Below are 23,395 nucleotides of genomic sequence, written 5' to 3' on the forward strand. Positions count from 1 at the left end.
ATGGTTATTTTGTTTGACTCTAATTGAACTTTTTGGAACTTTTTGGAACTTTTTGACTTTTTTTCCCCGTGAAATGGTTGTGGACCCAGCACCAGTTCTCCACCTAGTTACTTAAGGTGTTATTTGGAAGATAAATTTGTTCAGTATGCTTCACACTAAATGAACATTTTTTGGCTGGAGGGAATTATTTTTATAGCTTTCCATTTAAACATGGGACCTAGGGAGTTACCCTCGGTCATAAGGAGTTAACTTGCAAAATGTCCAGTCAGAATGTAGTTCAGATTCTTAATTAATAAATGTGAGGAACAGAGAAGGAGATCACGTCTGATGTAGTTGCGGGCTCATTGTTTTTCGCGTGTCACGATATTATCAGTTCAATCTATATATTTGGACCTTCCAACAATTAATTTTATAGTCAGAGAGCCAGACGACTTTGAGTGACAAACTCGGGATACATGTTTTGACCCCCTAAATCGATAGCCTTGCATGCACTGAAACGGAAAATTTTTGTCTGCCGCCCTCTAGCCTGTGCCATCACCCTCATCTAGGCCCTCAAAGTGGTCCAAAAAACACCATCTGGTGACAAACTCCTGACGCTCGGCAGACAAGTCTATTATTAAAGATCATACCCAGGGTGACTAGAAAAACTTTGTCTGCCGCCTTCTAGCCTGTGCCATCACCCTCATCTAGGCCCTCAAAGTGGTCCAAAAAACACCATCTGGTGACAAACTCCTGACGCTCGGCAGACAAGTCTATTATTAAAGATCATACCCAGGGTGACTAGAAAAACTTTGTCTGCCGCCTTCTAGCCTGTGCCATCACCCTCATCTAGGCCCTCAAAGTGGTCCAAAAAACACCATCTGGTGACAAACTCCTGACGCCTAGTGTGGTTGCAGATGTACTCCTGTGAGCAGCTTGTGTAATAAAGTTTGAATGATACATCATTCTCTTCGTTTTTTCGTGTAGAATCCGATTTTCGATGTTGTCAAGTCCAAAAATGATGCTGGTGCCCCCAATTCAAGATGGCGCCCAAAATGGCCGCCCCGGGGGTCAAAATTCCAAAATTTGAGAATATTGTCGAGTTTGGTATCCATTTATATGTAATTTTGGTCGTAGAATTCATATCTGGTGTCAAAAAATAATTTCAACCCCTTAGGGTCCGTCAAATCCAAGATGGCGGCCAAAATTTCAACTTTAATGATAATTACCCAAGATGCACCTTTCACTGTCGAATGACGTGTCTTCATTTATGTTAATTAGGTCAGAAAACCTACAAGGGAGGTCTACAATGCCACTGCACCCTATGGAGGGCCAGGGTTCACCCCCTCCTACCCCCAATATGGCCGCCGCGGAGGGCATAAATAGTGACATTCTCTCAGAACGTCATAATAGGTGTCCATTCCTATGTAATTTGAGGCGTAAATTCCAAATTTCAAGTCATAAATCGCAAATGTGAGACTTGCAATGGCTTATACCCTATATGGGGCCTGGGAACCCCCTCAACCCCCTCTTCTTTCTAATATGGCTGCCATGGGGGCATAAATAGTGATATTCTCTCAGGACGTCATGTGAGGTGTCGATTCTTATGTAAGTAGAGGCTTATATTCCGAATTCCATGTTGAAAATCGCAAGTTAGAGGTCTGGAATGCCATTTCACCCTACGCGGGGCCAGGAGCAGCCCCCTACCCTTTTCAAAACGGTCGCCGGGGGGGCATAGTTGCAGTGAAATTCTCTCAAAGCGGCATGTGAGGTGTCGATTCTAATGTAAATAGAGGTGTAGATTCGGAATTCCAAGTCGGAAATCGCAAATTAGAGGTCTGGAATGCCATTACCCCTACGGGGGGCCAGGAGCAACCCCGTACCCTCTTCAAAACGGCCGCCGGGGGGACATAGTTGCAGTGAAATTCTCTCAAAGCGGCATGTGAGGTGTCGATTCTCATGTAAGTTGAGGCCATTTCACCCTACGCGGGGCCAGGAGCAGCCCCGTACCCTCTTCAAAACGGCCGCCGGGGGGACATAGTTGCAGTGAAATTCTCTCAAAGCGGCATGTGAGGTGTCGATTCTCATTTAAGTTGAGGCGTAGATTCCGAATTTTAAGTCAGAAATCGTCAATATCTCAAAGTGACAAAAACACTTAAGCATGGCAATCGCTCTGGCCTTCATCTTGGAATAAAGAATGCATCTTGGGTTGGGTTCAGTTATGTCGAAAGAGCTGGAAATGAATCGGATAATTTAATGGTGATTGACATATTTCACCGGTGTTCTTTTTCAAATGTACACAGAGGATTCATATTGGTTTCTGGTTCTTTCATTATTAGATAACTGGATAATAGATGGTTCTTTTTGTAATCGATTTTCTTCTAGCAGGAGCGTGCGTTTTGTTGCAGATAACGCAGGAAACTGTAGGTGTCGCTTCTACTAGGAGACGAAACCCTGCGCTACAAAAAGCACTCAATTATCCAGTTGTTTTAATTGCAATTAAACTGAGTGCGTTCATAAACAATAACATAGGAACTCTGAATGCAGATACATACTTCGTCGGCAAAAAAATTATATTTTTGTGGGAATTTTTAAAAATGAAAAAAACAGACGCCCATCTGAGTCCTTTGCGTACATAGAAAAAGAATACGCGTGAAATTTGTCAATTACCATTAAAATCACCAATTCATTTCCAGCTCTTTCGACAAAAATGAACCCAAGCAGCATTTTGGACTAAAATGTAGGCCAAAGCGGTTGCCATATATAAGTATTTTCGTCACTATGGGATATTTACATGTTTTGACTGGTGATTCGAAATCCACGCCTCAGATTTAAAACAAATCGACACCTACCATGCCGCTTTGAGAGAATTTCACTGTTCCTCTGTGGGCGAATATTGGAATAGCGGACATTTCAGGGTGAAAAAAGTCGATAAATCAAGTTCATAATTTCCCTTGGAAGTTATGTGTTTTCTTAATTCTGGACGATTTCTGGGATCTGAAAACGTATATGGTCACAATGTTATGAATCGACACCTCACATGACGTCCTGAGAGAATTTCACTATTTATGCCCCCCATGGCAGCCATATTAGAAAGAAGAGGGGGTTGAGGGGGTTCCCCAGGCCCCATATAGGGTATAAGCCATTGCAAGTCTCACATTTGCGATTTATGACTTGAAATTTGGAATTTACGCCTCAAATTACATAGGAATGGACACCTACTATGACGTTCTGAGAGAATGTCACTATTTATGCCCTCCGCGGCGGCCATATTGGGGGTAGGAGGGGGTGAACCCTGGCCCTCCATAGGGTGCAGTGGCATTGTAGACCTCCCTTGTAGGTTTTCTGACCTAATTAACATAAATGAAGACACGTCATTCGACAGTGAAAGGTGCATCTTGGGTAATTATCATTAAAGTTGAAATTTTGGCCGCCATCTTGGATTTGACGGACCCTAAGGGGTTGAAATTATTTTTTGACACCAGATATGAATTCTACGACCAAAATTACATATAAATGGATACCAAACTCGACAATATTCTCAAATTTTGGAATTTTGACCCCCGGGGCGGCCATTTTGGGCGCCATCTTGAATTGGGGGCACCAGCATCATTTTGGACTTGACAACATCGAAAATCGGATTCTACACGAAAAAACGAAGAGAATGATGTATCATTCAAACTTTATTACACAAGCTGCTCACAGGAGTACATCTGCAACCACACTAGGCGTCAGGAGTTTGTCACCAGATGGTGTTTTTTGGACCACTTTGAGGGCCTAGATGAGGGTGATGGCACAGGCTAGAAGGCGGCAGACAAAGTTTTTCTAGTCACCCTGGGTATGATCTTTAATAATAGACTTGTCTGCCGAGCGTCAGGAGTTTGTCACCAGATGGTGTTTTTTGGACCACTTTGAGGGCCTAGATGAGGGTGATGGCACAGGCTAGAAGGCGGCAGACAAAGTTTTTCTAGTCACCCTGGGTATGATCTTTAATAATAGACTTGTCTGCCGAGCGTCAGGAGTTTGTCACCAGATGGTGTTTTTTGGACCACTTTGAGGGCCTAGATGAGGTGATGGCACAGGCTAGAGGGCGGCAGACAAAAATTTTCCGTTTCAGTGCATGCAAGGCTATCGATTTAGGGGGTCAAAACATGTATCCCGAGTTTGTCACTCAAAGTCGTCTGGCTCTCGGACTATTATGTAAAATCAAGCGCTGGGATTGACTTCCCATTTCATTTTACCTCAAAATAAATTTGATTCCATCGAGACAAATACCTGGATATAGTCTATCTGTTTTTCCCCACACAATCAAAAGATTCATTCCAGAAATCGGGATCAATTAAATCGATTTTGATGTTTATCGAAATCATAGTTGGTTGGTTGATAAATAACGCCTGAGGCGCGAAGTGCTGAAGGGGAGTTGGCCCGAGAAGCAGTCAGGGGGCGCTCCCCCGTAGGGGCATAATATTGCAGTGCAGAATGACGCTCTTGTTCATCATTGAATTAACATTCAAAGCAACGAGCGAGCCTTGTAACAAACTTGTGGGGAAGCGAAGCCAAAACGCCTTCAATCGTTTGGGTATGCAATACGGACATCCACTAAACACGAATAGTTGTATCCAGGCGCCGTTGAAATCTACATCAAGCTCGTATGTTCGCCAAGCCGCCAACTAGTATTTTAGAGGGACCGATTGTTACATGTATATTGAACATGTGTAGTGATCCCGTTGGGTTTTTCTGTATGATTTTAAATTGAAATTGAATGGATTCAAAGTAGCGTACGAACTTACGAACATCGCCACCAAACATTCAAGATTTAAAAAGTTTGATATCTACTCCATGCGCCAAATCATCACGAGGCCCAATCATATTCCTTCAAATTATTTTGCAAGGATGGCCATCTGTACCTGTCAGTCTAAATTTTAGTGATCGCTCATAACTACAAGAACCACTCGAAAAATTCGAGAAACAGAATTGCACACAGAATAGAGACTAAAACAATAAGATAGCATCACTGCAGTGCACCTTTGTCCCATATGTGCCCCAGAGGCATGAAAAACCGTATCGACTGTCAAGTTAGAGAAAAATCGAAAGATTGAGTGAAATTACGAACGTTATCACGAAGAGGAAAAATGATAAGAAAATAAGCGTATAAGACAAGCTCGAAAGCAATTTCTTTCACGTTTCAGTGTCTCGCCAGCCGCCAGCGCAATTTTAGGTAAGTCATTCCAATCGATGGTGAAAGCACCAAATCACATAATATCTCAGTTTGCGACATTTTAACCCCCTTGTTTCAATTTACTCCTCGGGGGAGAGCCTAGTTCTTGCATAGAATATCGTCTGAGTTTGATTTTTCTTATAACAATAATCTCCGCAAGTCGCAAACAAGTCGATCGGTGTTTCGTTTGAAAATATAATTTTTCGACAGAATCTTTTACTTTTTGAACAAGATCCGTCATTTGGGGGTCTCATTGTAAAAAAAAAATTTCGCATTTTATGGCCCACCCTTAATTCTTTCAAGGTGCTGAGCTTGTTTGATTCTTCTTCTTCTTAATGAAAGAAAAAAACCTGGTATCATGATACCGGTTCATTGAACGACTTTCTCATTGCATTGACAGAGCTGCCGTGTTTCGGAAAAACACTTTCAGGACTCTCACAACTAGTCAAATTATCTGCATGAAATGATACTTTTCCTGAAAAATATAGGATTGCTTTCTTTAAATGTTACAGACAATTTTATTTGCAAGTTTTGTGATACATTTGAAATTTAAAAGAGATGTACTCGTTATTTGCCACGGAAAAAACCATTTTGTCAAAGGCAATAATGGGCTGAAGATGTATTTTCATACGCGCGAGAAATGTGCGATCATTATGATGTCTTATGGAACACCTTCAGTTCCCAAAACTGGAACAAATTATTGTCAATCTGACCAACCTTACAGTTTTATCAGTTCGCATATTTTCTCGTAGGTTTCAGGGAAAATGGAGCCACATGTATGGTTGCTTGTCCTCTGCATATTGCCTACACTACAGGCGCAAGGCAAAAAATGTAACGAATGCTGCAAACTTCCGGAGGACCCAATGGGCCATGACCCGAGACTCGAGGTCTTCTACGAGTTTCAAGACCAATGGCCAGCCGGGTTCGCAATGACCCCCTGCGGTCGGAAATTCGCAAGCTACCCAGCGAGCATTGACCCTCTCAACACCAACGACGGATGCAACGGCAAGTACGCCGTGGCCGAACTCACCAAGTGTAAAGAGCTCCCTTACCCTAACCTCTGCATGAACAACCCATACGGAGGTGTCATCAACTACTCGACCAGTCCACCAACTACAAAAGGCCTCCGGCATCACTTCATTAGCGTCCAAACGATAGTTTACATAAAGGAGTTAAATCTTCTCTTCTGTTTGGACACCGCTCGTGCCAGGGATTGCAAACAGATTCTCTACCAAGCATCTTCGGGCGGGACCAAGGTCGTTGCGGTCAACGTTTGCAATAACTGCGTCTCACGAATTTATTATTTTGATGACAATATCGCAAAACCGACGTCGTACATCAGAGGCCTGGTTGTGGACCCCAAGAAAAACGTAGCGTATATTGCCGATGGATTGGGATCTACAATTATTGTACTGGACTTGTGCACCGGGAAGTCTCATATTGCCTTCGAAGGAGACGAATCCCTCATGCCTAATCCGTATGTATTGCCTTTCACTTGGGGTCAATCGTACTACAACGTGGGGTTCAGCACACTCGGGACCATCGTCGTGGGGCCCCTTGCGTTTGGTGTGTCCATGTTATCTCTATCGCCGGACGGAACGCAGCTGTATTACTCCAAGCTCAGCGATCCGATGTTGTACTCTGTGTGTACGAACGCTCTACTGAACAATCTGCCATCATCCGAAGTTGCTAAAACTGTGAGGAATCATGGCGCAAAAGGGCAATCTCTTTCAATCCTCTGTGACCAGAGGGGCAGAGTTTGGTCCGGCTGTGCGGAAAATGACGGGATTACAGTCTTTAACCCTAGCTGTCCATTCGGGAAGAACTTCATGTACATCCGTGATCCTCGACTAAATTGGCCGTTTTCATTCATCGAACCGGGAGACGGTTATATTTATTTTATTATTAACTCGTTGAGTGGCCTGCCACTAGCGTATCCAGGAACGGGTCTCCCATTTGTGGACAGGAGAAAGAAGCCGTACGTGGTGCTCAGATTTAAGTCGCCTTGTGAAAGCCTCTGTCCGAGTTTTTGCGACCCGGCAACACTGGGATTACAAATATGTTCCTGTGGTTAATTGTTGTTGCTAAAATCGATCATGTTTCAAGAATCAACCCGTTGAGTAAAACATCTTATGGAATGAAGTATTTTCCTGCGAGGAAAAAATTATGACCGAGCCAATGAGGAGTATATTCTTAATCTACTACAATAACAGTTTTTCTATGAGGTCGAATTTTCGCGTGAAGATTTGGTTGAATTTTTTGATCCTACAGACAAAGTTAAAACCACAAAACTGAAGTCTGAAAACTCACAGCTAAAGTTTGCATAGGTCCGCTTTTGAAACCGTTTTTAGGGATAGGCCTAATTAGATATCTCTGCTTCTACCAATTTTTTAACTTGCGCCTGATATTGTTGGAAGACATTAATAAAACGAGGAACTTAAAAAAATATATATATTGAGAATATATTCAAATGAACAATCCTATATGTTTAAGGCGTATTTGGCAGATTAAGTTGTTACTTATCCTTCCGCTAAAGTCAACTTTTTTAGCCGGGTGCTTACTTTTTTATTGCTGCACTCAGCGTTATAGCTTTTCTGCTAAATTCCTTGTTTTGAGCTCAGGTGAGAGCTGCTTTGAACATGCTTAAACTTCCAACCCATAACTCTATGAGCATTAAAATGATTTACAATATTTGCACCAATCCGCACAGATAGAACATTTCACACCATATTCTTTATTCGTCTTCAAAAAACGAACAAGAGATTAGGTCTGAGAATCACTGCACCCCAACTGACCACCATCGTCAAGTATGTGTAATTTACGAAGCTTACGCCCTGTTCTATCCAGAAGATATCTTTTCTTTGTCTATCTCTTTGTCTATCAGTTTCAATAATCATTCTGTAGAATAGGTTGTGAAGCGGTGGACTCTTTTTTTTTTTTTTTTTTTTTTTTTTACAAATCTTACTGTATAATATAAAATCATGAGAGTGCCGCTTACCGTATAACGCCTGGGGCGCGAAGCACTGCGGGGGGTTAGACCGCAAGGCGGTCAGGCGGTGTACCCCCATAAAAGTAGATAGCATAAGATTGCAGAGTGATACGAGGCTTTTATTCTTCATTGAAACTACATCTGTAGCCACAAGCGGGCCTGTTACAGACTTGTAGGGAAGCGAAACCAAAACGCCTTCAATTATTCGGGTATGCAATACGGACATCCACTAGACACGAATAGTTGTATCCAAGCGCCGTTGTCATCTACATCAAGCTGCATACTTTCACTAAGTCGTCAGCCAGGGCTTCAAAGGGAGGCGATTGCTGAATGTTTATCAAACACAATTCTCTCTTTTCCAGTTTTTCGCGATGGATGGATAATGGAATTGAGGGTGTATTTGTGTGTGTGTGTGGGGGGGGGGAGGGTAAAGGGAAAACAGTGTCTCAAACTTACCTAGCATCGCCAGGGTTGCAATTTTTCATGGAGAATAAAATTTCGAAATTTCGAGTGAAGTATTTCAAGAAATGTCAAAAATTTATGAAGAATATTGATAAGTACCGGTTTCTTTTCATGTTTCGCAAAATGTAAAAATTTCGACTGTTTTCTATTTTTGTGTATTTGATCGCGGGCTGCATACTCTAACCCCTGAAAAATATGAAATATTTCACAGCCTCGTGAAATATCATGAAATGTTTCAATCGGAAATTTTCAATCTTTCATATTTTTCATTTCACGCGTGCAACCCTGAGCATCGCCCCTCAGTGTGAGGATTTTGAATAGTTGACCCTCTACACACCACGCATTAATTGCAACGCCCAAGCAAGTTTCTTCCAATTACTTTTCAACGACGACCTGCTGAACTTGTCAATCTAAATTCAACGGATGCTCATAACGACGAGACCAATTCGAAAAACTTGAAGAAGCTAATCGCACATGCACAGAGCTGAAAGCAATAAGGTCGCACCTTTATATCGCGCTCTTATCCGCAGCTGCTCGCGCCATTACATGTGTCCCAGCGGCATAAAATTCACTGTCAACAGTCAAATGAAAATGATTTGAGGACGATGGTGTGAAACCACGAAGATAATCGCATAAAGACTAAAGTGGATTAAAAAAAAGAGGCGTTTAAGAAAAGTTCCAAGGCGATTCATTTCTCGGTAGTGTCTGACTCGCCGCCTGCTGAGCTTTTCGGTAAGTCATTTAAATCGTTCTCGAAAATACTAAACCACATAATATCTCGGTTTGTGACTGTAATTCTCTTGTGGCATTTTATTTCTCTGGGAAAGGCCTGATTATCTCACTTTAGCACAAAATATCATTAGCGTTTTTTTTTTTTTTTTTTTTCAATCATTTTTACAATATTCCCTGGAAAGCTAAAAAAAAAGTGGAGCTGGATTTCGTCGAGAAATTTAATTCCTGAGCAAAATTTTTCACAATGTAATCGGCATCCGTAATTTGGTGTTTTTATCGTTAAAATATTCGATCAAATTATTTGGTGCATGCCTTACTTCAGACGCTCACGTCCTAACTTTGATAGTATCGGAGCATATTCCTATAGAATTCTCTGGAGGAGATGCGCTAATTTTCGCCAGTACATGCTGAGATCTGTACCTATCTTTGCCACCGTAAATTTTCTAGGATCACTGCTTCAGCAGCAAATGTAAATACACGTGAAGGGGCTAGTCAACTTAAAAATAATTGTGAAGCTGCCCATTCTTTAGTATTCAAAAGATTTTTAAGGTTCTGATTCTTCGATTTATATTCAAATGAAAGAAAAAACCTGGAATCATATAAACTGTTAATGAAACCGCTCTCCTCCTAGTAAAGATAGGTAGGCCTGCTGTCACTTGGAAAAATATTTTCAAAACAATCCCACCTGGCCTTTTTTTCTCATAAAATAAATATTCATCGATAAATAGTTTTGGAATTTGTCTTTGAATGTTTCTGACATTTTTATTTTTCATTCTGGTGTATTTAAAATTTAAAAATATATTTTCAAAAAATGTATTTTTGATTCTAGTTGTAATTTTTGGAACTTTTTGGCTTTGATTTCTCCGCGCAATGGTGTAGACCCAGCACCATTTCTCCACCTTGTTCCATACAGTTCGGGCCACTTCTTAGTGTTGTTTTCTCCCATTTGAAATTTAATAGAGAAATATTCGTACTTAATTTTCCTCGAAAATAAAGAACAAACATTTTTATCACTTCACTTTCTTCCGCAGGTTGGATACAACATGAACCAACATGTATGGTTGTTCGCACTCACCATATTGTCATATTGCCAGACACAGGGAAGTCAAGTATGTAACGAATGCTGCAAACTTCCGGAGGACCCGATGTGTCACGACCCGAGACTCGAGGTCTTCTACGAGTTCCAAGACCAATGGCCGACCGGGTTCGCAATGACCCCCTGCGGTCGGAAATTCGCAAGCTACCCAGCGAGCATTGACCCTCTCAACACCAACGACGGATGCAACGGCAAGTACGCCGTGGCCGAACTCACCAAGTGTAAAGAGCTCCCTTACCCTAACCGCTGCATGAACAACCCATACGGAGGTGTCATCAACTACTCGACCAGTCCACCAACTACGAAAGGTCTCCGGCATCACTTCATCAGCGTCATAACGATAGTCTACGTGAAGGAGTTCGACTTCCTCTTCTTCTTGGACAACGGTCGGGCCAGAGATAAAAACCAAATTCCATACGTGGCGTCTCCGGGTGGGCCCAAACTTGTTGTGGTCAACATGTGTAACGACTGTGTCGTACGAATCTATATTTCAATGACGATACTGCAAGACCGATGTCAGACCTCAGAGGTCTTACTGTGGACCCCAAGAGAAACGTAGCGTATATCGCGGACGGATTTCAATACAAAATTATAGTGTTGGACTTGTGCACTGGAAAGTCTTACATTGCCTTTGAAGGAGATAAAACCATCTTGCCCAATCCAAACTTTTTACTCACCACTTGGGGTCAAACGTTGTACAGCACGAGTAACATCACACTCTGGAACGGGGCTCTCGGAGACATCAGTGTGGGACGGCTTCCGTTAGGTGCGTCCGTGCTTGCTCTGTCGCCGGACGGGAAGTTGCTATATTACTCCCAAGCCAGCGGCCGATTGTTATATTCTGTGTGCACGCAAGCCCTGTTGAACAAACAGCCATCGTCTGAAGTCGCAAAAACCGTGAGGTATCACGGCAAGAGAGGGGTGGGTTTCACGATATGCTGTGACAAGAAGGGCAGAGTTTGGTCCGGCTTTGCAGAGAATAAACGGGATTACAGTTTTTAACCCTAGCTGTCCATTCGCGAAGAGCTTCATGTACATCCGCGACTCTCGAATAAGTCTGCTGGGTACCATTATAGAAGCGGATGATGGTTATATTTATTTTGTTGAAAACTCGTCGAATGGCCTGCAGATGATGTATCCGAGCACGGGTGTTCCGTTCACGGACAGGAGAAGGAAGCCGTACGTGGTGTTCAGATTTAGGTCCCCTTGTGAGAACCTTTGTCCGAGTTTTTGTGACCCGGCAACACTGGGATTACAAGTATGTTCCTGTGGTTGTTGTAGCTGAAAGCGGTTGAGTTGGCGGAGTGATACAGTCTCAAGAATCAGCTCGCATCTCGTAGGTTGGTGAATATGAATTTTTTCATATTTTTCTGAAAGGGAAACAAGCAGTTCCAACGCTTGGGCGTTGGAGGGCGCTTCTTTGACAAAGCTTATTACTACCAACTTATGTACCCGAAGACTGACGAAGATGGAATTTAAAGTGGGATTCTTTAACCGCAAAACCCTTCAAAATTTCAGATCGACCGCGAAGATCTGAAAATTTCTACAAGCATTTTGTGATGAATTTAAGTTGGTGGTGAATGGAAACATAAAGGATGCACTGTAAATCAGACGACGGGAAAGAGCGGCGGAACCTCTAAAGCTGGTGCGTCAACGCGATCTAGCGGACAGCAGCGTCGCGACGCCGCGAGGTAGGGCGCGCAGGTCGCGGGGGAGCGGGGCCGGTGTCTCCGCTAACTGGAGTTGGGGGTCCTTATTCATTCTCTTGGTCCATGACATAACCTTAAACCTTCCGCTCAATGCCGGAAACAGCTGACGTGTCGATGCTGCGCCAAGAAAATGAACCAATCACAATGTAGCACAGTAATACGTCACTAAAATGAAGAGATCACGTGACTGTTCGTAATATTTTCAAATCGATCTGAAAGTACTGCCTCGGATATAAGTATTTAAAGCATAAGGAGGCCCTAAAATACTTTAACCAGGTAATACGTCCGTGCGAGATTGTTATGCTTAAAAGCAAAACATTTCACGAAAACTTTTACGAATACCAGATGCAGAAAAAAATCCAATTTTCCCGGGTGTACCAGAATGGCGTCATTACCCATAAGGCAAAAGGGCATGTAGCATAGTACATGTTACATCGGGGGAGTCGAACGGTTGGAAAGGGCGCATCTGGTACCCAGAAGCGCCCAAAACGACGATCAAGCATAAATTCGTGCATTCTCACAATCCACCTTAACTACAAGTTAATCATAGGTCGTTTCGTGAGAGGATTGAAGTCACCATTTAATTGCTACAGAGGAAGTTGTAACCACGTAAGTGAAGTTTGAGGGCTCACGGATAAAAATTTTATCGGCTCATTTACAATCTATCGTGTAGCGATGGATCTAATTCATCTCTGCTTGTTGTAATTTTATAACCTGTACCTGATATCTTTAGATAACTAAATAAGACGAATTTGAAAAATATTAAACACGAATAGTACATTTCATTACAAAAGCCCTGTGTTTTTTGACAGATTGTTCTGCTCATTATTCCTAGCTCTTTTAGGTACAGTTTTTGGCTGGTTGCGAGTACCTTCCTACCTTTCTTTTTGATTGCTGCGTTCAGCGTTAGCTTTTCTACTCAATTTCCTCCTCTGGGTACACGTGTGTTTTGCTTTGAACCTTCTAAAATCTCATTATTCGATGAAAATGAAAATGCTTTGCTGGACAATTTCCTCTGATCCACAGTGATCCAAATTTTCACGTCATTCAGAAATTTTTCGTTGAAAAATGAACCTAAAATTAGCATTGAAAATTAAGTCATTCCCTCCGAACTGACAGCCATCGACCTGTAGTTAGGGATTTATCGTATGGTTAAAATTTGTTAAGCATTCTGCTGCCTGCAGGGTATAATGCACTTTCACTTATAAAATTTTAAGTGAAAATATTGTTAAAATTCTTGGTAAATTAACAGAACATACTCGGTCATAAGGCAACGCGTGGTGTAGTTGGTCTGATTTTGGGTAATTTTTGCGCACCATAGTATCTTTAGTCCACTCTTTACAAGTATTTAGTCATTATTGACAATCCAAAAATTATTTATTGGTCGAAATAAGCGCAGAAATTGACTTTCCTCTATGATTTCACTTTGAAATAAATTGGATCTCATTCAGATTAGTCTCGGGACTCGGTGGTTTACTTTGCTACAGAAGCAAGAGATTTACAAGAAATCGTGATTAGTAAAACCAATTTTAATGAAACTCAAAATCATGCCCTTATTCAGGCAGGAACGAATGTGGAAAATTTATCGGAGTCCACCGAAGCGCGCTTTTTATTTCGTCAAGTCGAATCGAAAAATCTAGGTTTGCATTTTTGATAGGAAAACTCTCCCAAATATTCTGCATAGAATATAGATTGCGAGTCGGTTTGTTCATTTTTTACGAATAGCGAGCATAAGATTGCGGTGCAACATGACTAACTAACCTGTAGGGAAGCGAGGCCGAAACCCCTTCAAATGTTTGTGTATGCAACATAGACATCCATTAAGCACGAATAGTTGTATCCAAGCGCCGTGCCATTGTCATCAGTATCAAGCTACATACGTTCGCCGAACCGTCAGCTGGTACTTCAGAAGAACCGATTGTTACATGTATGTGTATCAAATGTAATGCTCTCTTTGCGTTTTTCTCGATGATGTGAAAATGGAATTCGATGGATAAAAACTAGCATTATTAACTTACAATCATCGCCAATGGACGTTGGGGCTTTGAAAGTTAATCGATTATCGATATTTCCCCATTTGATTCTATAGTAAAGAATCGATTATCAAGGTGTTCGTTACGAACACCCTGCTTATCGATTCTTTTCCATTGGTTTAAATGACAGATTGATCGATACATCGCAAAGCACGCCACGCCACTGGACTCTGCTCCAAGCGACGAATCATCGCGAGGCGGCCAAAGTACGATTCTTCCGATTATCTTGCGGCGCGACGATGACCTGCTGCACCTGTCAATAAAAATTTCAGCAAGCGCCCGGCCATAACTACAAAACAACTCGAAAAACTTGAAGAAGCAAAACGCACACCGGACTGAAAGCAATAAGTTCGCACATTTATAGCGGCACTCTTTTCCTGAACTGATCGTTCTACTGTACGTGCGGCCCAGAGGCATGCAAAACCGTACCGAGGGTCAAATTAAAACGATTTGAGAATGATCAATTGATAGTGCGTGATCACGAACGTAATCTTAAATGAGAAAGAGGAAAAAAAGAGGCGTTTAAGGCAAGTTCTATTGCTATTTCTTCTTTACCATGCAGTGTCTTTCTGGTCACCTGTTGTGCTTTCAGGTAAGTCATCAAAGTCGTTGGCAAATGTACTTAACAAACCAAATTATATAAATATCGATGGTCCTAGTGGGAAACCACGTGCCTCCGTCGGCAACGTTGGAGACTTCATGTCACAGATTTTTTTTCATTGAAAAACCAGTCAACTTAATTTTTTGAAAGCTCTCTTGATGTTTCCACTAGAGTCCCTTTATACTGAGAGTCAAGACAATTTGAATCCATTTCTGATTGGTTCCCGTATTTTAGGCCTTCACAGTGTCACAAACGGGAATAAAGATTACAGTTTCACCGATTGCAAATATTGTAATCTGGAATGGACCGGGGAATTACGGGTTCGGCAAGGAACAAACGGAGTGAGGGAAGGAACGAAGAAAGGAATTCGAGAATGGGCCGATCGAAGATTACGAAAAATGTTCAATTTCTGTAATCTTTATTCCCGTTTGTGACTCCATGAAGGGTGTTGTCTTGACTCTCAGTATAAAGGGACTCTAGTTTCCACTCCTTCCGGAGAATTTTCCGTAGAAATTCCAGGCTATAATTTAATTCCTTCTCGTCGAAAAATACACCATAAATAACACACATAAATTTTGAAACACCGCAATGGAGATACCTACGTGGTTTCGTACTTAGCCATCGATATCGGTTTTCGAAGTTTTAATTCCTCTGTGACATTTCATTTTTCGTGGAAGAGCCTGGTTATCATTTTTGCGCAAACATCCCTAGCGATTATTTAGATCAATATCAAAAATATTCTCTAAAAAGCGCGAAAAGTAGTGCAGTATTTCTGAAAAATATGTAAAATTTTGGAGAAGAAATTTCTCACAGTAGTCAAGATCCGCGATTTATTGGTCGTTTTATTGTAGAAATAGTTGCATTAATTTCTTTACGTGTACTCAGGTGGTTTACAACCCACCTTTATGAACATCGGAGCATTTTCTGCAAATGTGTACTTTTAAGGAGATGGGATAATTTTTGTCAAAATGTACTAGGATCTGTATCATTGCCACCAATATTTTTTGAGACCAATACTGGAGCAGCATACCGCCTATGAAACTCCTAAGCCACGTAGGTATCTTAGTTTCGACGTTGTAGACTTCCTGTCATACTTTATTTTTCAAGAGAGGTCTCCTCAAGTCAACTCTTAAAAGATTTGCAATTTTTCTTCTCTGAATGATGAAATCCTTGAAAAGTTTCAAGGGTTAATATTGATTGAAATTCCCGCGATCGGATTGCGCGAATGCCCCCTTTTTTACCTTTTTCGAGATGCATATAGGATTCCGCGAATTTTTCTGGTACTGGAAACTCACAAGTTTGCGCGAATATTCAATATTCAACGAGGAAGCGTTAATCCGGCCACCTTGGTAGTTTGTGGTAGATAACTACATCGCGGAAGACTGTTCATTCCCTCCTCACTTACGGGCATGTCTCTTTTCGATGGAGAGCCCTCGCAGCACAAATGGCCCAGAGAGCTTTCATAGAAATTTAAAAAGTGAACTAGGGGCCTGTGACCGCTAAGCAGCCGCCACCACTGAAACACACTACACATAATTATTCGTAAAACAACCATGTTTAAGTATAATCAGAGATGAATGGATTCAAAACCTGACGGCTGCACCCGGAAAAAAGCGTATATGTATCTCTAATTTCAACGTCATGCACCACTCTTGCATATTTTTTATTTTTAATAAATATTTTTAAAAAACTACACACAGTTTTTCTGAAAAGTTTCCGCGAGTTCACCTAAATGATCTTAAATAAAAGTATCGAAAATTTCGACGTGATATTTTCATTCGATCTATTTTCTTTTAATGTAACAAAAAAAAACAAAAACAAAAAAAAATTAAATATCATCCGAATTTCTGAATCGTTACAATAAGGATACATATTTTCCCTTTAATTATGGTAAAAACTGGGCAGTAAGTCAAGAATGCTCTCACGCAATCCTACTACATCCCTCCAGTCTTATAGGTGCTAATATGCGTTTCGACCGACTGCACTGCGTTTGGCGTAATGCGAGAAGTATTCATGCAGTCTTGTAGGCACTAATATGGGCCGCACTGTTTGATGCAATGCGTGAGGTATTCCTACAGTCTTGCAGGCGCTAATATACGTGTAACGCCGCCTGCCGCACAGTGTTCAGCGCGATTATTCGAACTCGCGTTAGAATAATCGCGGTATCGGATGATAGAGCTCTTTCGAATGATACGCCCCTTTTTTCATAAAATAATATACTTATCCAGTAATATTATGGGTTTTCCTTCTTTAAATGTTTCACACAATTATATTCGCAATTTATTCTCGTATATTTGAAATGCCGACCATGAAATATTCGAAAATTTCTTTAAAAATTACCATTTTATCGAAAAAATTTTTTAGCAGCGTTTGAATTCTCATACAGAAAGGTAAATGTGCACTCTATTACATACCCTCTAGAATGCAATTCCAAAAGGATGAAACTCATTATTGTTAACCTGCAGCCTGATTGTTGAAATTTTTTCTTTTTCGGGACGACATAGATGATAAAGGTTAAAAGGCGGAAATGTGATTGGTCTGCAATGTCTTATCGCTGCTTCGTCGTGCCTTTGTCAGGTGGAATGGACGGCGTACTGTCGGAAAGTTAAGAGGTGCCCTTAGCTTGTCGTGAGTTCCACCTGATGACATAGGCACGACAAAGCGGCGATAAGACTTAGCCGACCAATCACGCTCCGCCTTTTAACCTATGTCATCTATGTCGTCCCGACCAACAAAAAATTTTAACCATCAGGCTGCTGACGTATTTACCATTTTTATCAGTTCATTTTTTCCCGTAGGTCTAAAATAAAATGGAGCCACGTGTACTGTTGATTGTCCTTACCATGGTGTCTACACTACGGGCGCAAGGCAACCAGTGTAACGAATGCTGTAAACTTCCGGAGGATCCGATATGTCATGACCCGAGACTCGAGGTCTTTTACGAGTTCCAAGACCAATGGCCGACAGGGTTCGTAATGACCCCTTGCGGTCGGAAATTCGCATGCTACCCAGCTAGCATTGACCCTCTAAATACCAACGACGGGTGCAACGGCAAGTACGCCATGGCCGAACTCATCGACTGTAGAGAGATCCCTTACCCTAACCTCTGCATGAACAACCCATACGGAGGTGTCATCAACTACTCGACTTGTCCACCAACAACAAAAGGTCTCCGGCATCATTTCATTAGCGTCATAACGATAGTTTACGTAAAAGAGTGCAATATTATCCTCTGTTTGGACGTCGGCCGTGCCAGGGATTGCAAACAGGTTCTCTACCAAGGGTCTTTGGGCGGGACCAAGGTGGTTGCGCTCAACCTGTGCAACGACTGTGTCGAACGCATTTATTATTTTGATGCCGATGTGGCAACACCCACATCGTACCTCAGAAGCATGGCTGTGGACCCCAAGAGAAACGTAGCGTATATTGCGGACGGAGCGAAATCCACGATTATTGTGTTGGACTTGTGCACCGGGAAATCTTACATCGCGTTCCAAGGGGATAAAACCCTCTTGCCTATTCCGAACTTTTTACCTACCATTATTGGTCAACCGTTGTACAACGTGGGGAACAGCACATGCGGCCCGTGCGGGAACATCGTTGTGGGGGCCCTTGCGTTTGGCGTGTCCATGGTGACTCTTTCGCCGGACGGGAAACTGCTATACTACTCCCAGATCAGTGGTCGGTTGCTTTATTCTTTGTGCACGCAAGCCCTGTTGGACAAACTACCATCTTCCGAAGTCGCGAAAACAGTGAGGTACCATGGCAAGAAAGGAGTGTCGTTCTCGATACTTTGTGACCGGAGGGGCAGAGTTTGGTCTGGTTTTGCGGAGAATGACGGGATTACAGTCTACAACCCAAACTGTCCATTCGCGAGGAACTTCATGTACATCCGTGACCCTCGATTGAATATACTGTTTTCCTTCACTGAAGGGGAGGACGGTAATATTTATTTCATTGATGACTCGTTGAGTGGCGTGGCGGTATCGTACCCAGGAACAGGTCTTCCGTTCGTGGATAGGAGAAGGAAGCCGTACGTGGTGTTTAGATTTAAGTCGCCTTGTGAAAGTCTCTGTCCGAGTTTTTGCGACCCGGCAACGCTGGGATTACAAGTATGTTCCTGTGGTTGTTGAGTTCAAGAATCGGAATGAAATGGAGATGTTGCATGTGTGAGGAATTTGTAATTTGACTATTGATTTTTATGTACAAGTTCGCGAGAAACACGATGGTCCCACTGGTTTTCTCTGAAATCAACTCCCAAGCTCAAAAAAGCTCTTAAGTTGAGGCCAAAATGGAGGGGATATTCCACGCTATCCTGAGAGTCTACGTACACATCAAGAATAACTCTCCATGCAAAGATAGGGAGCAAATACATTAGCAGGGTTGCCATGTTTTCAGTTTTAGAGTCCCCAAATAAGGTGACAGCCCTGTCAATGTATTTGCTCCCTATCTTTGCGTGGAGACGAGTTTGTCTTGATGTAGACGTGGACTCTCAGGATAGCGTGGGATATCCCCTCCATTTTGGCCTCAACTGGAGAGCTTTTTTTGAGCTTGGGAGTTGATTTCAGAGAAAACCAGTGGGGCCATCGTGTTTCTCGCGAACTTTTACATAAGAATCAATAGTCAAATCGCAAATTCCTCACATATGAAACATCTCCATTGTCGCAAATTAATTGGCGGATCCAGCAAATTGGCAATATTTTTTTCCCCCATTTAAACCTAGGGAAATGTATCGATTCTAGGAGGGCCAGGTGCCTTGACAAGAATCGATTATTTAACAAAGGTTTAAACGGAGGGAATCCGGTGTTGCCAAATTGTTGGATCCGCCTCTCCGCAAATTCCAGAGATAAGACTCTACCTGAAGATCACTGTTCCACTTGTTTGAAAGGACGGTTTTATAATGCATAGCGATGGTAAAACTCCGAAATTATGTATCTTGATTGCGCTGTTTAAAAATCTCCGCTCCTATTTCTCTCTTTAAAGAAAAAGAAATCATCATCATTCCTTGAAATTTTCACAAGATTTGCCTCTTAGAGAGAAGAATAATCACGGAAGTTCTTAAGAATTGACGTTGAGTAGTTCCCTATTCAAAAGTGAAAGTAAAACAGGAAGTCCGAAACGTCGCAAACCGAGATACTTGGTTTAGGAGTTTCACCATAGATTGGCGAGAATATCGAAATACTGTTTTGAGACCCTTTTCGACTCGCAAATTGGACGCTTTGATACGTGAAAGCCATTTTACGACGATGCCAACGACGGTTCTCTAAAAACTCCAAAAATATTATATTGTTGAAAATCATGTTTTAGTAAACATTGTATTTATTGATATGTTTTTAAATTAAATTTATATGTGGTTTATTCAGGCGAAAGCCTTTAAAATACGACTTTCTTGGAACAGATTTTCATCATTTCTTTGTTGAACCCTCAAGGTTTGTCTTTTGACATTTTTTCATATCAATTTTACCTCTGGTAAGTTTTCCTTTTAGGAATACCCAAAGAGTTTCCTTAGACATGGGTGCATTCCTGCCGTTTCAGTTTTTGAAGAAAGAATTAAAAGTGCTCTGCCATTTTGGTTAGTTTCACACATTGAAACGGAGTCTAAACCTACGATTTATTAAAATCTTTACAAGCTTTCAGCTTCAACACCTTTTATGAAGGTGACAATGCAAATGTTTGGAGACTTAAACTCAAGGGTAGGAAAGAAGAAAAGTGCATAAAAGCATCGTCACAGGTCGATATCAGGTGAAAACAAAGATATTTTGCTCCCTCATTCAATCCTATTTTCCTTTAACCCATTCCCGAGAACCGCCCCCCCCCCCCCCCGCCACCGATAACTCCGTGCCAAGTAGCACAGCCTACCTAACAAAACTAAATAATTTTGCAATTTAAGAAAATTATATAAATTTCACCATAAATTAAACTATTATTTTCCACATAAATGTCAAAGTTTTTGTTTCATGATGCACATTATAAAGGTTATTCTGATCGTGGAGCTTTAACGACCAGAAAATTGGACTCCTCGGGCCATTTTCAATGAGATCAACTTCATTTCAGTCCGATCGGAGCACTCTCAATTTTTGACCCCGAAAATTTAATCCATGGATTTTAACGACTAACACTTATTCTCCATTTTAAACGGGAAATAAATTTCAATATTAGTGTCGAATATCCTACCTAGTTCGAGGTGTGGAATCGATTGCGCGAGGACTAGTGACTGTTTCCAAAAAATCGGTCCAACACGCAGAGGATATTAGCCTCGATGGATGTCCGTATCGCACCGGCTGAAGTGCGAAACCACGTATCTCCATTGCGGTGTTTCACAACTTCCGTTCTTATTTCATCTCTTCCATGAAGAAACAATCCAAATTTACGACTTTAAATGTTGAACCAAATCTTCTGGTATCGAATACAAAAAATCATGGAGAATTTAAGTTTTATGTTGACCAGCTTCTCGAATGAAAAATACAATTTCTGAGGAAGTCTGCAACGTCGCAAATGGAGAAACGTCGTCTCTCATTTTGCCCAAAAATAAGTATTTATAAAATTGAAGGCATTGTGACCCTAGTCTCTCAATTGAGATTCGTCTGTAACGATAAACGATGGGACGCGTTTGCTACGGCGCCTTGATACAACTATACAACCCCGACGGATGTCCGTATTGCGTTCAAAAAATTGAAGGCGTTTTGACTCCCTGCTCATACTACCTGTAGTTGATTCGATCGACAGACGCGTTGGTCGGCGGGGTGACGGGGACTTGATGCAACTATTTAAACTTGATGGATGTCCGTATCGCACCGACTGAAGTGCGAAACCACGTATCTGCATTACGGTGTTTCAAAATTTCCGTTCTTATTTCATCTCTTCAATGAGAAACAATCCAAATTCACGACTTTAAATTTTGAACCAAATCTTCTGCTATCGAATACGAAAATTCTTGGAGAATTTAAGTTTTATGTCGACCAGCTTCTCGAGAGAAAAATAAAATTTCTAAGGACGTCTGCAACGTCGCAAATGGAGAATCGTCGTCTCTCATTTTGCCCAAAAATTTCTCCGTTCACCTCATTTTTGGTCGAATAAGGGACACTTGAGTGTGTAGTACATAATTAGTCGCCCTTGCTGATTGCAGCAGTATCTTGCTACGAGGTAACTTGCGGCGATAGGTACAACGAGGAGGACTTTTTGCGCGATTAGGATGACAACGTCTTAATGCAACTATTCGTGTCCGTTGGAGGCCGTATTGCATACACACAAAATTGAAGGCGTTTTGGTTTTGCTTGTGGGGAATCAAAACTAAAAAGCCTTCAATTTTTGTGTATGTACCACTGACGTCCAATGAGCACAAATTGCAGCATCAAGGGGTTTTCATCTAAATCAAGCAAGTTGCCTCTGCGCCATTTGCCAAAGAGTACATGGAGTCGTGCTGTAAGTGGGAGAGCTGGCGCCTTTTTTAGGCATTTTCCAGGTCCCGAATTTCGTGACTCCTATGTCAAGCCGGGTCACCATTTCAATTCATAATCGATTGTTTTCGATACACGGGGACTCGGCCATCCGAATCGAAAGTGAATCGAAAAAGTTAACCTAATCTCGGGGCACACCTCGGACTCGTAACTCGTCGATCAGAACATGGATGGCCCCGGTTCACCTAATCATATTACCTACAATTCTATGTACTAAATAAATCTGCCAGAGTGCCAGGAGGGCATCTCCATCTGCTCGTCAAAAAGATCTTCATTCGTTTCCTCCGAGGAAACAATATAAATCCTGATCCTGGTAGCATTGATTGATTAATTTGGCTTTAGGGGACGTAAAAAAATTGCTAAAATGTATGAATCAGGAAACCCTTAATGTTCTTTTATAATTAGAATTTCTGTGAAATTTACGTTTCAAAATCGTTACGAAAAAGAAGAAAAAAATGCGTCGACACGTTGTTTAAATGAAGGAGATCACTCACAATGATGCTTAGCACAAAACTAACTGCAAAATATACAACAGAAAAACTAAAAGTGCACTTAAGTAAAATATTTGTTTGAATTTACCAAAGTAAGGTAATAAAAACTTATAAAAGATCAAGACAGCACTTTCACCTGATACATAACAAGAGGGGTTTACTAACTTAGATATTTCAAAAGTTTTTGCAAAATTTTCCCTCTTTGAAATCTACGCACTTCTTTTACTTCACGCACTTCAACAACCCATGCGTATCGAGGGGGTAATATACAAGGTTCCTAATTCTCTTGTAGTGTGATCTCAGTTGGTCTCATTGACTGGAGCCAATTATTCCTTTTCTTGTATTTTGGTTCATAGTTAATAGAAAACAAATAAATTAGGAGGTAATTTTTCGGAACAATCTGGACAAATTTATTCATTCTAAGAAAATGTTTAAAATGTTGGAAATGGTTTGTTGTGTTGTTTGAAATGTTACCTTTCGATACAAAAGAAAAACTTTTCCTTGCTCCTGATGTTTCCTGTGACCCTTAAGAGTTTTGACTTCAGATTTTGGAATAAAGTTAAATTGATTTATTTTTGTATGTCTTTCCTTTAAAATATCTGGAAAAAATTCGGTCAGAAAAACGGTC

General features: G+C 41.4%; 3 protein-coding genes across 4 annotated transcripts; all 3 read left to right on the forward strand.

Moving 5' to 3' along the window:
- Nucleotides 1-6,060: 6,060 nt before the first annotated feature.
- LOC109032228 (uncharacterized) lies at nucleotides 6,061-7,272 on the forward strand. The gene has a single exon (XM_072302905.1). It carries the CDS (start codon nucleotides 6,061-6,063, stop codon nucleotides 7,270-7,272), a length of 1,212 nt encoding a protein of 403 aa, XP_072159006.1.
- A 1,502-nt stretch (nucleotides 7,273-8,774) lies between these two features.
- On the forward strand, nucleotides 8,775-20,000 carry LOC109032315 (uncharacterized). Of its 2 annotated transcripts, none has more exons than XM_072302301.1 (3): nucleotides 8,775-9,429; nucleotides 10,412-11,816; nucleotides 17,618-20,000. In XM_072302301.1, the coding sequence occupies exon 3, from the start codon at nucleotides 17,630-17,632 to the stop codon at nucleotides 18,950-18,952; it is 1,323 nt and encodes a 440-aa protein (XP_072158402.1). In that variant the 5' UTR covers nucleotides 8,775-9,429; nucleotides 10,412-11,816; nucleotides 17,618-17,629; the 3' UTR covers nucleotides 18,953-20,000. The 2 variants fall into 2 exon arrangements, with proteins under 2 accessions (XP_072158402.1, XP_018899932.2); XM_019044387.2 differs by having other exon boundaries at nucleotides 8,775-9,380.
- Nucleotides 10,526-11,035, forward strand: LOC140223792 (uncharacterized). The gene has a single exon (XM_072302906.1). It carries the CDS (start codon nucleotides 10,526-10,528, stop codon nucleotides 11,033-11,035), a length of 510 nt encoding a protein of 169 aa, XP_072159007.1.
- Nucleotides 20,001-23,395: the final 3,395 nt, after the last annotated feature.

The sequence above is a fragment of the Bemisia tabaci genome, chromosome 7, assembly GCF_918797505.1.
Source record: "Bemisia tabaci chromosome 7, PGI_BMITA_v3".
NCBI lineage: Eukaryota > Metazoa > Arthropoda > Insecta > Hemiptera > Aleyrodidae > Bemisia > Bemisia tabaci.

Coding starts and splice junctions, on each gene's coding strand:
- LOC109032228 (XM_072302905.1), top strand. CDS start 6,061: ATGGGCCATGACCCGAGACTCGAGGTCTTCTACGAGTTTCAAGACCAA.
- LOC140223792 (XM_072302906.1), top strand. CDS start 10,526: ATGTGTCACGACCCGAGACTCGAGGTCTTCTACGAGTTCCAAGACCAA.
- LOC109032315 (XM_072302301.1), top strand. CDS start 17,630: ATGGAGCCACGTGTACTGTTGATTGTCCTTACCATGGTGTCTACACTA.